This window comes from Haliotis asinina, chromosome 4 (assembly GCF_037392515.1).
Source record: "Haliotis asinina isolate JCU_RB_2024 chromosome 4, JCU_Hal_asi_v2, whole genome shotgun sequence".
Classification (NCBI taxonomy): domain Eukaryota; kingdom Metazoa; phylum Mollusca; class Gastropoda; order Lepetellida; family Haliotidae; genus Haliotis; species Haliotis asinina.
The window spans coordinates 10408919-10422064 of record NC_090283.1 but is presented as its reverse complement, the minus strand read 5'-3'; the positions used below and the strand labels follow the sequence as shown (position 1 = coordinate 10422064).

The window sequence follows — 13146 nt, the reverse complement described above, 5'->3', positions numbered from 1 at the left end:
GGAGGATGTTGGGTGGAAACCACAAGGGCCATGATAGGCTGTATGTTGGTGGAGGATGTTGGGCGGAAACCACAAGGGCCATGATAGGCTGTATGTTGGTGGATGATGGTGGGTGGAAACCACAAGGGCCATGATATGCTGTATGTTGGTGGAGGATGGTGGGCGGAAACCACAAGGGCCACGATATGCTGTATGTTGGTGGAGGATGGTGGGCGGAAACCACAAGGGCCACGATATGCTGTATGTTGGTGGAGGATGGTGGGTGGAAACCACAAGGGCCATGACAGGCTGTATGTTGGTGGAGGATGTTGGGCGGAAACCACAAGGGCCATGATAGGCTGTATGTTGGTGGAGGATGGTGGGTGGAAACCACAAGGGCCATGATAGGCTGTATGTTGGTGGAGGATGTTGGGCGGAAACCACAAGGGCCATGATAGGCTGTATGTTGGTGGAGGATGGTGGGTGGAAACCGCAAGGGCCATGATAGGCTGTATGTTGGTGGAGGATGTTGGGTGGAAACCACAAGGGCCACGATATGCTGTATGTTGGTGGAGGATGGTGGGTGGAAACCACAAGGGCCAAGATAGGCTGTATGGTGAAGAAAAGTTCCAGTGTAGAAAGATCAGGAGGGTGCTTGCAATTGAACATCATGAACTGGGGTCAGTGTTGGAAATGAGGATGCATGATTAATGTCTATCAGTGTTCATGTAATGTTAGTTGCTAGGTGCTAGAAGGTGATGTCCCAATCCCTGGCATACCAGTGGAATCTCAGGGAGTTCCAATTCTTTATCTGTATGGAATCTTGTTATTTATTTTAAGACATTGACTGACCCCCATTAGTATACTCATAGTATCAGTTCTAGTCGAGTTTGCCTCTCAAAGTTATCTTGCAGCTATATCAGTGGTATTTTAAACAAGTTTCACATGTTGGCAAAATAGGCACAACAAACAAACGTCTGTCTTTCTTTGTTAACGCCAGATGATTGCTTCTTATTCCTCTTTGCCATGTGAAACTTGTTTCAAAATACCAATAATATAACTAAAGAGATCACTCATAGTGGCAAGTTCAACAAGAACTGATGCTGTGAGTATACACAAGGTGACAGTCAGTGTGTTAATCACAATGGTTAGTTTCTAGGTACAAGAATGTACATTTAGACTGAGGTACCAGTACATCAAACAGTTTCTAGGTACAAGAATGTACATTTAGACTGAGGTACCAGTACATCAAACAGTTTCTAGGTACAAGAATGTACATTTAGACTGAGGTACCAGTACATCAAACAGTTTCTAGGTACAAGAATGTACATTTAGACTGAGGTACCAGTACATCAAACAGTTTCTAGGTACAAGAATGTACATTTGGACTGAGGTACCAGTACATCAAACAGTTTCTAGGTACAAGAATGTACATTTAGACTGAGGTACCAGTACATCAAACAGTTTCTAGGTACAAGAATGTACATTTAGACTGAGGTACCAGTACATCAAACAGTTTCTAGGTACAAGAATGTACATTTGGACTGAGGTACCAGTACATCAGACAGTTTCTAGGTACAAGAATGTACATTTGGACTGAGGTACCAGTACATCAGACAGTTTCTAGGTACAAGAATGTACATTTAGACTGAGGTACCAGTACATCAGACAGTTTCTAGGTACAAGAATGTACATTTGGACTGAGGTACCAGTACATCAGACAGTTTCTAGGTACAAGAATGTACATTTAGACTGAGGTACCAGTACATCAGACAGTTTCTAGGTACAAGAATGTACATTTGGACTGAGGTACCAGTACATCAAACAGTTTCTAGGTACAAGAATGTACATTTAGACTGAGGTACCAGTACATCAGACAGTTTCTAGGTACAAGAATGTACATTTAGACTGAGGTACCAGTACATCAGACAGTTTCTAGGTACAAGAATGTACATTTGGACTGAGGTACCAGTACATCAGACAGTTTCTAGGTACAAGAATGTACATTTAGACTGAGGTACCAGTACATCAGACAGTTTCTAGGTACAAGAATGTACATTTGGACTGAGGTACCAGTACATCAGACAGTTTCTAGGTACAAGAATGTACATTTAGACTGAGGTACCAGTACATCAAACAGTTTCTAGGTACAAGAATGTACATTTAGACTGAGGTACCAGTACATCAAACAGTTTCTAGGTACAAGAATGTACATTTAGACTGAGGTACCAGTACATCAGACAGTTTCTAGGTACAAGAATGTACATTTGGACTGAGGTACCAGTACATCAGACAGTTTCTAGGTACAAGAATGTACATTTAGACTGAGGTACCAGTACATCAGACAGTTTCTAGGTACAAGAATGTACATTTGGACTGAGGTACCAGTACATCAGACAGTTTCTAGGTACAAGAATGTACATTTAGACTGAGGTACCAGTACATCAGACAGTTTCTAGGTACAAGAATGTACATTTAGACTGAGGTACCAGTACACCAGACAGTGATGTCCAGTTCTTTAGAGTATTAGCGTATCTCAGAGAGATGTGAACTCTTTGTCTGTGTGGAATCCTGTCATTATTTATCAGATGAATATGCTGGTAAGACGAGATGGAGATGAAGCTGAGAATTGGGAGTTTTGTTTAGGGTTTGGCTGGACTGAGTGATCTCTCAGACACAGCTTCAAGGCGAACAGTGTCTATCCCTGAAAGACACAAAGGATTATCACCCTAAAATAAAACCTAAGCTAAAATTAATTTTGCTGTGGTAGATTAAATTATTTGTTTATTGGATGGAGCGGCGGCAATGTACACTGAAATTTGTATGGGACAAAATGTGATGTAAACAAATAATAAAACTTCAGTCATCCCAGAACAATGTTCTCCCCCCACAAAGTTAACCTTGACCCTGCCATGACCAAATAAAATGCACCTAGAACTGTCATATCAACTGTGAATAGCCCAATAATGCACCAAGTAAAACAATATGTCAACCATGACCAAATAATGTATCTGTGTCCACTGTGAGTATCCCAATAATGCACCAAGTAAAATAACATGTCCCTCCAGACCAAACAATGTACTTGGAACTGTTATGTCATCCATAAATAGCGTAATAATGTACCCAGTGCAATGATTTGTCCACCTTGACCCAATAAAGCAGTTGGAACTGTTTTATTAACCACAAGTACCCCAATAATGCACCTAATAAAATAAGATGTGAACCATGACCCAATATTGGCCTGACCTTGTATCCCCCTCACCATCTAAAGTTGCCCCAGGATATGATTCAGTACAAGATTAAAGCCTTGTATGTTTCACTGATGGCTAATCCACCACAGACATTCAATCTCTGTGTTTGGATTGGCAGTTAAAGATGTCAGCCAATGATACTGACAACCCAGTGTATAAAGTTCCGTAACACTTGAAGATTGCTTGTAGATAGCCAAGACATGTCATGACTTAATAGATATTGATTGATTGGCGGAACGCTGTAGGTGGGATTTTTTTGTGTAATAGCAGAGTTTAAATTGTGCATTCAAATGGATAACAAATTACTCTCTGCTTGCAGGGATATTGAGCACTTGTCTAACATGAGTAAGTCATAACTGCCGTTCGAGAGGTTTTTGTCAACACTGTATTTCGCAATCAAGCTCATTCTGTGTTTTATGTTTATGATGTCATTTCTTCATTACTTTCCTTTACTTAATATCAGGCCCCAGCATGAAGTATTAACTCTGGAACATGTTTCGATTTGAAATGTTTCTGTTGAAATCTACAAATCTCTTTGTCATAAAATAATTTTTTTCCTAAGAATTGCAGATGAAATTTCTTGTTACTGTCAGTCAAAGTAAACTTAGTCTCAGTATTATTTGTTACACTCCTCTACCATGTCAAACACTAGTAGGAGGTTGCGTCAGGGATCAGTGTCGTTGATTGGTAAATTTTTTAAGTCCACCCTAAACAGTCTCTGATTAGTTAAATCCCGTAGGCCGCTCGAAGCCTGTCAAGACCTCTTACTAGGATTTTTAGGAAGAAAATTATTTTATCCTATACTGAGTCTAACAAACTCAGTATAGGAGTGTAACAAATAACACTGAGACTAAGTTTAGTTAGGCTGTTGTTACAGTCAATTTATTCTCAGTATGGAAGTCAAAATGTCTTGGACAGATCAGTGATAAACAAAATCATTCTCAAATAAAGCAAAGTAAGTAAAAGTAACATATATAAATACCCATCAAAAGCACCCAGTTTGAACCCAGTTTGAACCCAGTTTGAACCCATGCATATTTGTTGCTCAACTGATGACACCATTTTAACTTACTCTTTGTGGTATACTGCAATTAAATTCCATACTGTAAATCCTGTATTAAGTGAATACCCAATGTAGATGCCAGGTCATTTTTGTAGATAAAGAATGATTACACAATGTTGAATTTTTCATCTGTTCACCTCAAACTTGTAAATCAAGAAGTCCGGTTATGTTTAAGTGAGATTTAGGCTAGTTTGGGCCTTGGGATTATTACTTTGTTAAATGAGACTCCAGATGCTGAACAAAAGTCTTGAATTGGGTTCCTTAATGGAGAAACATGTATACAATCTACATATTACTTTAACTCTAGACTGAACAAATATTAGACTATGAGTCTGTTGTGTACTCTTGTACCACTACGTTGACATCCAGTATGTTTTGCGTGCGTGGCAGTTGTAGTCTGGGTTTAGTAATAGTCAACTGAATGAACTAAGTTACATTGACATTACAAAGCAGCCTTCAATTTGTTGTGTGTGCTTTTGAGATTGTCATCAGTTAAACCGGATGTTATTTTTTATGCTAACCTTTTTCAATGAGTTGTAAATCACTGTCTGATAGGAAGAGTAAAAATCAATCAATCAGCTTTCACTTGTCTCCTAGCAGTGGAGTCTTTGCTTGATATCTTGTCAAGACAGTGTTATTACAGCATTCTTGTCACCTCTTCCAGCACCATGCTCACCTTGTCTCCTGGCAGTGATGAATTGACAGCATTCTTGCAGACGTGTGTACTGTAGAGCAGACGACACTCAAGTGGAGCAGACTACAGTCAATACTTTCCCTCTCACGGGTCTCGGGGCAGACGGTGGACTGTTGGGGGATTATGTCACTGAGACGTTTCTCCACATGTCCAGGTGTGCTTGACTGGAGAAACTTAACCATGATGGATTGCTAGAAAGATGTTTGTGATCGGCTACCATTGAGTGGGTCCAGCTCAGTCCGTGTACAGTGTCAGGACTGAGGTGGTTGGGTGATGCCTTGTGTTGAGGATTCAGGGAGATGTGTCTGAAGATGTCTTAAATTGCTGCACTTCACCTGTATGGAAGATAACTAAATTTGAAGTTAAATACTAAATGCTGAAACCTGAGGATGAAAGTGATTTCTGTGATTGACCGTTGAAGCGATTCTGCAAGATGTGTTTTTAATGTTTCATGTTCCAGAAAACACTGTGAACACAAGTATGGGTTTCTTGGGGAAGGAGAACATCTGAAGAAGAAATTCAAAGGGAATCAGTAAAGTTTCTCCTGTGACAGATTATTGTCTGTCTGTAAATGCCCAGGATTCTTTGTGGATCAGATTCATGGAATTCTTGACATTTGATTCTTGTGGATCTATTTTCCAACTGAAATTGTTGTGACTTTCTCTCAAACATGACGAAAAGTGGATGTGCCAAGTTTAGAGGAGTCTGATGGGATTGTGATACATCTTTCTAGCCTTTTCCTATTTCTTGATCACATTGTAAATTTTCTGGCTATCAGTTAGAGGAATGTTAGAAGAACACACAGGATTCTGTAAGTATTCTGTGCTGACCAAAGTTGCTGTAATCACGAGTGTGTGAACATCTTGCACAGTGTCTGGAGCTGTGTGTGGAACAAGTGCTGGGTTGGTTACTATTAAAATGATCGCTCCATCAAATATGGGACATACAGACGTGTGCTGTGAGGACAATGAAAATGTTTATTTGCATCAGTTGTGGATTGTATTAAATGCTTTTTCTCATGAATATTGAATGTGAGACATTTTGTTTTTGAACCAGTTTCTCACATATGAGTGTTTAGTGGAAGTTCTGAACACCTGATTTCACTTAAAGTTTGATTCTATGTAAGATTGTCTTCAACATCATTTGCAACCAGTGTTCAGTGCTAGCTCTGAAAGTGGTTTCAGAAATTGTTGCATAAATTGTTACATAGAATCCATGACAGAGACCTTGACTGTGCATGACAATGGAGAGATACACCCAAACGGCAAACAGCCGGTGTGCTTCAGGACGGTCTATCCCTCTTGACATTGATGAAGCCCTTGAACGTTTGTCAAATCGCTCAAGCCCAATCAACAGAATGCATGTGACAGTTAAGCGTAGCAGCACTGCCATACCTGAGATGTCCCTGAACTCAGTTTACAGCCGGTTGGGAGTTATGTCCCCATTCCCTATGAGGGGACTTCCTCCACCCGTGATTCACAGGAAGTTTGGGAGCAGTAAGAGTAAAACTCTGAGTGCTAAGAGTCACGTAACTCCGGGTCAGCTTCAACGTAGTAAGACGATTATCTCCACCCCGTGTCGACACTGTGATGCCTGTACAATCAAACATTTACGCAATTTTAATAAGGTGAGCTTCAGGCATTTTATTACATAGTTAACAGAATGTTCAGGAAAAAATGGTTCATTGTTTAAGCTCTGTGATTGGTTAAAATATAACCAGTAGAGTGACATTCTTTTGCTATTTATTTATTTATTTATTTATTTATTTATTTATTTATTTATTTATTTATACTGTTATTAGTGAAAATACAATAATTCTTCCTCTTTCATATTCCTCAAAATTTTTGTATTAATTTTATTCAGCAGAATTGTGCATAATATGCAGTCAAGTCAGTTTTCAATGTTTTCATGTGTCTTGATTGTTGGTTCATCAATTGATTGTCTGGTTTGTTGGCAGGAGTATAGCTGTATGTCGTCAGGCAACAACCACTTACAATACTTTGAAATTTTTGTGAGTGATGGGTGTTCCCTGAATTGACAAGACATGCTTTAAAATTTTGCAGGCATTTGGTGCCATCAGTAATTCATTCATATAAATTTATGTCCAGTGGAATCTGGTTCATCAGTTCATATTCTCATAGCATTGTAATGATCGGAAATATGTTTTCAAACTCATGTGAAAATAACAGGTGTTATTAAAATTAGATGTTTCTAACATATTGACTTTTCAAACCAATGTGCAAAATAATACTAGGTTAAAGATTGTGAACTCTCATATTGTGATTGAAGATTCTTTCATTGTCTGAATTACTGTACTCATGAGCAGATCTTCAGATGCAAAGATTCTTTGCTCTCAAGAACAAGACACTGGTCATCTATCACATCGTATGCGTCTCTTATGAATAACCTGTGATGTGGTTAGAGTTTGCCATGTACTAACACAAAAGGTTGAAGTTATGTGTGCATTCATCTTTGCCATGGAAGTGGTGTGGCAAGAATGCTCCACTACCTAAATGGTAATGACACAGACTGCCTCAGTGACTCAGACCTCCACTGCCTCAATGACTGACTCAGGCCTCCACTACCTCAATGACTGACTCAGACCTCCACTGCCTCAATAACTCCCTCAAACCTCCACTGCCTCAATGACTCACTGCATAAATAAATGGTTTCAGTTCTCTACTCCCTTAATGAATCAATGAGGACTATATTTATGGATATACAACTTCCTAACAGTACCTTAACACCTATGTAGACACCTATGCACATCACTCCCTTCTGGCTGCCAATCAACAATTAACCCCTTTATTTATACCATGTACCATGTATAACCATGTATATACTCCACTGGCTTCCACCAACCTACATAATCCTGTCTACAGTCTATGTTATCAACCTCTTCCATTGTATAAACACCTCATTTTCACTTCATCTATTGTCCAAACATCTTATGTATATATATCACCCAAAATTACTTCTGATGTTTCACTTGCTCGACAATGACATTAGAATCTATGTTGAACCATCACCTATACAGTATAAAGAAGTTGTATATCCATAAACATAGTCCGTGTCCTTCATTAGTCATTAACTGTTGCAGCTGCAGGCTGGTATGGGGTTCCGGATTGAGGATGGGATGGTGTATGGGATGATGAAGAGATCCAAGTCTGATCTTCATCTCTATGATGACACCATACGACCTGGCACAATGCCACTGATGACAGGGGAGGTAAGTAAGAGTGGACAGTAGACAAGTTAGTGCCATGCCACTGATAAGAGGGAAGGTAAGTCAGAGTGGGCAGTTTAGGACCTGGCCCAATGTCACTGATGACAGGGAGGTAAGTCAGACTGGACAGTATACGACCTGGCACGATGCCACTGACGACAGGGGAGGTAAGTCAGAGTGGACAGTATATGACTTGGCACCATGCCACTGATGAGAGGGGAGGTAAGTCAGCGTGGACGATATACAACCTGGTGCCATGCCAGAGATCACAGGGAAGATAAGTCAAATTGTAATAGTTGCTTTGACATTAAAATTAGTCATTTTCATGAAGGTGCCAAGTAAAATGTCTTAGAGACGTCAAATTGTTTATCATAAGCATATCATATATCTTAAACTTTGTCTTTTGCAATACCATAGTCTGTCATAAAAAGCCTGCCCAGTCTCTTACTTTGTAGAGAGGCCCAGTGTTCATGATGGGTGCCCAGGAACCCAGACAGGATGTTGTTGGGGGCAACAAGGAAGAGGTTTCATTGCCAATGGCAACAGTCCCAAAGAAAGGCCTCATCAAGTTAACTGCATTGGACCATGAATTTCCAGATCAGGAAATGTTGTCCATGAAGAAGAATGGTAAGTACTTCTACACAGATGAGTCAGTTTGTTTTTAATGCCTGTTTAGACAGTATTACTGTCATATGTCATGGCTTGGCAGTTGTTAATTAAAGTATGCCCAGATGTATGCAGGTCTCAAAAGTTAACCACTTTGATGAAACTCACGAGCATTGTTACAGTTTGGACAAACCCAGAACTCTGTTGTGGCAAACTAGAATTTGAACACTTAATTTCTGCCTTGCCCAACAACAATCCTGCACAACAGATTCTGCAACTTAGACAGGTCAACCCCAGTATCCACCATCAACACAACTCCAGCCATAACTGTCAGAGAAATCTGTTTTGGAGGTGAATCTCAAAGACTAGTCTGGTCCACTTCGGTTACCATAGGCGTCTCACAGACACTAACTTCCTTCCGTCTACTGTCAGATTCAGCTGTTACACATGTGACACAGGGCTTGGTTGAACTTGCACACATGCTGAATACATGAATATCCACCTTCTTGAACATGACAAAACCATGTTGCACTGAGATCTCATAATTTGTCAAAATGAATAATATGTACTTCAGATCTCTGATGACCATAGGATGATTTGTCATATATTTGATATAGTACCTAATTGGTGGCAACAGTCAGGTAATGGTTATCAATAATCTAAACATCATAGTGTCATTTCAGCTCTCAGCTACAGTAGTACAGCTACAGTTTATTTTTAAAGTACATACATTTTGATGGTATCATGTCCAAGTAAGCATGTCAAATTAGTCATAACACATATTTAATGATGTGGTATGTTAAATATATTTTGTGGCATTGAGTGTGCTCAAAGATTGAGGTTGTGTAAGAAGCAATATATCTGTTAAAAACTTAGCATATAACAGGCACTTTGCTGAATCAAGCACACCAAAGAGAAACCTCTGATTGAACATTTCAACCTGTTCAGGGGGCAGTGGGGTAGTCTAAAGGTAGAACTGTTGGCTTCAGTCATGCTGGTGACCTTGGTTTACCTCATGGGTACAAATTATGTGAAGCTCATTGCTGGTGTCCCCTGTCATGATATTGCTGGAATATTGCTAGAAGCAGTGTAAGACCATACTCACTTCAATGTCTTCTAACATGCAAGTAGGGATCTCTTGTTTTTGTACTTCTATGGTGTGTCATGACACCATCAGCTCATTCCTAGCTGAAGGTATGTCTGTAGACTCATTCAATTTCTACTTATGGACATGTTCTTGTGTTTTGTCCACATACATCTGATGGAAATACATTCACTTGAAGTAAAAGAACAGTACCACTGCACAGCAGCTGCAGCTGCAAGGTGTTCTTGTACAGTTGTACAGTCTGAGGCCCTTAATTGTCTCTGTCAGAAGCTGCTCACAGTCTCATGTTGCCTGCAGTACTTAAGTTGCAACATGTTAGCATGGAAGACAAATCATGTTGATAATGTTTGTATGTCAGCTAATGAATAGATACAGTTGCCAAGTCCATGTGGATGCAGATTGCAAGATTTAGGTAGTGATACTGTCTTTCCAGAACCTGCATTGAAGAAGACGCAGCAGAAGACATTGATCAAGCGCAAGGACATCCAGGAGCAGATCAAGGCAGGGACCCAGATGTTGGAGGAGGAGGAGAGGAGGAGGACACAGAATGAGTTGGATGAGGGGGTTGAAGTGCATCTGGAGGACTACACCATAGGTGATCTGCAGACAGCTCTCAACATTGTCCAGGTGAGTCTGTCTTTACCTATCTGAAACTGTAGTGTAAAGATCTGTCGGACCAACACTAGCTTCACACTCAAAGTCAGTGACCTACACTCTTCTGACAGTCAAGGTCACTCTGACCTACACTGGTCTGACAGTGTCAAGGTCAGTCTGACCTACACTGCTCTGACATTGTCATGGTTGGTCTGACCTACATAGGTCTTTCAGTGTCAAGGTCAGTCGCACCTACACAGGTCTGACGTCAAGGTCAGACTGCCGTACACTGTAAGTATTGTCAAGGTCACTCTGACTTACACTGGTCTCACAATGTCAAGGTCGGTCTGATCTTACTGACCTTTGTTCATCCGAAAGTTTAAAGGTTAATCTGACCTTCATTCAGTTTCAAGTGTCATGGTTGGTCCAGTCTTTTTAGTATCACTTGATGCCTTTAAATGTGAAGATTCTCGTCATATTTATTCTAAGAGTATTGATAATTTTGTCTTCTAAGCTGGTATCTATAAGTGATGTAAGATTGGACACCTTTAAAAATGTTGACTTCCACTCACTAATTCAGGATGGGTCAGGCTCCCCAGTGATGCTGGATCTGGATGACAAAAAAGATGGCCAGGGACGGTCTGCCAAATCCTCCAAGCAGCCTCTAGTCACTGAGAGCATCAAGCAGCAGACATTCCAGCTCCCCCTCCTTAGCAAGAGATGATCCTCCACACAGGAGTATCTGAATCCTGTGCAGCATCTGCATGTATCTGACTGTAGCAGTTGATACTGCCCAATGTTCTAACTGCTTTTACTTGTCCTTGTGAGATCATGCTTGCATTTTCATGGATGTTAATCTCAAGGGATACTGATCCAGAGGGTGGAATCTTTGAGATGTGCGTCTTCATACAGATACTGCTGGTGGAAGACATTGAGAATGTTGATAAAGACACTTGAATAGATTTTAATGGTTATGATATTCTGTTTAAGTTGTTTGGTTTTTCAAGTACGTTTATTGCAAAGTGTTGCTTTTATGGTCATTAATTAACTATGTGACAGGTGCAAAGAGTCATTTGAAAAACTATTTTTTGTATATCACTACTTGATACTAAGTTGCAGTAAGACCATTATCAGGAGGAATTAGACAGACCTTTATCTCTAAATGTAAGTAATTGTGTTGATATTTTAACAAAATCTGAGATGAGTTTATGAGATTTTCATGACATCAATAATGTGCTTAATCAAATCACTCAAAAAATGTAATCAAAGATTTGTGGAGTTGCATCAGTATGTTTATTTGTATATCTGTGTATGTTTGTTTTTTGCGTTAATAAATACTGAGTAACCATGGTGACAGGTGCTACTAGTGTGCAATTTGTAGATAGTAATCTGAAAGAAGTACATTTTGTTCTTTGTGTTGAATTCAAACTATCTATTTTGTTGTAGTCTAATTTTGTTTCTCCTGTTCTTAACGTTTGTATACATTTTTAATGTTTTGTTTATAATACTCTTCCACTGTAAAGTGCTCAACATCAGAGACACAAGAGTTAAGTCCCTTAGAACAGACATTATGTCAACTCCAGTTTATTTTGTAGGTTTTGTTCATCTTTGAATTTGTTTCATTGTAACATTCAAGCCATTGGATCAGCATTGGTGACAATATCTTTTAAACAGTTGAAATTAAAACAGGAGACTTGTAGTCCAGGGATCAAAATTATTAGTACCGCTATGATATAAATGGCAAGGTTAAATTCATGTGTGGGTGCTCTTATGGTATGTGTAATTTGTTTGCGCAAGTGCATTGAAATATGTTTTCACTGTTGTTATTGTATGTACGATGACTAATGATAGTGTACAAGTCAGACAGCCAGCTAATCATGAGTGTCTTTCAAAGTTGAGGTTAATAAACAGAAATACATACCTAGCACTGTTCTATTATTCTGTTACAGTATGATCTATTAGTGAAAGTTACAAATACAACTTTTACATTCGCTTGAAGTCATGCAATGTTTTGAAGTTCAGTTTACTCAACCATGAATTCATGGCACTCCTGAAATTGGAATAGCGCACTTAACAATGCTCATGAGGCACCCTTGAACTTCATTTAAATCCCTGTAGTCCATTCAAGCTTTATGATGCAAAAAACCTAAAGTATATTTTACACTATTGCTCAGAGCTGAGTGTTCCGGATGAAGTGCAAGTGTTTATTTCTACTATTAACAAACTCAAAACTTTCCCATGTATACTTGATATTACCAATACTGTGTGCAAATACATATGGTATTTAATGTAAAGAGACATATTCTAAAATGTAAATTACATTTTCATTGTATATTTGACAGACATATTCAGATGTTATTCCTTGGGATGCTCTGGCTGTGTATTAACACTGAAAATATTTATTGCAGTGTTGATAAAGGAGTTCAATCATGTTATTGTAAATTTAATTGCCTGCAATTGTTTGTTATTGTGAATTATAACGATATACATTTGGATGTTGTATTTATCACCTCGTGTTTACTGAATGAGAATGAATAAAAAATACAAGCATCTTCATAATGCGCCCTGGTGTTTTTCAGTACAAAAACAGGACCAATCTTAGGATATCAGCACCTTTAATGGAGATTT

General features: G+C 39.2%; 1 protein-coding gene across 1 annotated transcript; it reads left to right on the top strand.

Annotated features, from left to right (window-relative positions):
* Positions 1 to 4905: 4905 nt before the first annotated feature.
* LOC137282252 (uncharacterized) lies at positions 4906 to 13074 on the top strand. The gene is made up of 5 exons (XM_067813983.1): positions 4906 to 6614; positions 8088 to 8216; positions 8669 to 8840; positions 10358 to 10551; positions 11099 to 13074. Exons 1-5 carry the CDS (start codon positions 6225 to 6227, stop codon positions 11240 to 11242), a joined length of 1029 nt encoding a protein of 342 aa, XP_067670084.1. The 5' UTR covers positions 4906 to 6224; the 3' UTR covers positions 11243 to 13074.
* Positions 13075 to 13146: the final 72 nt, after the last annotated feature.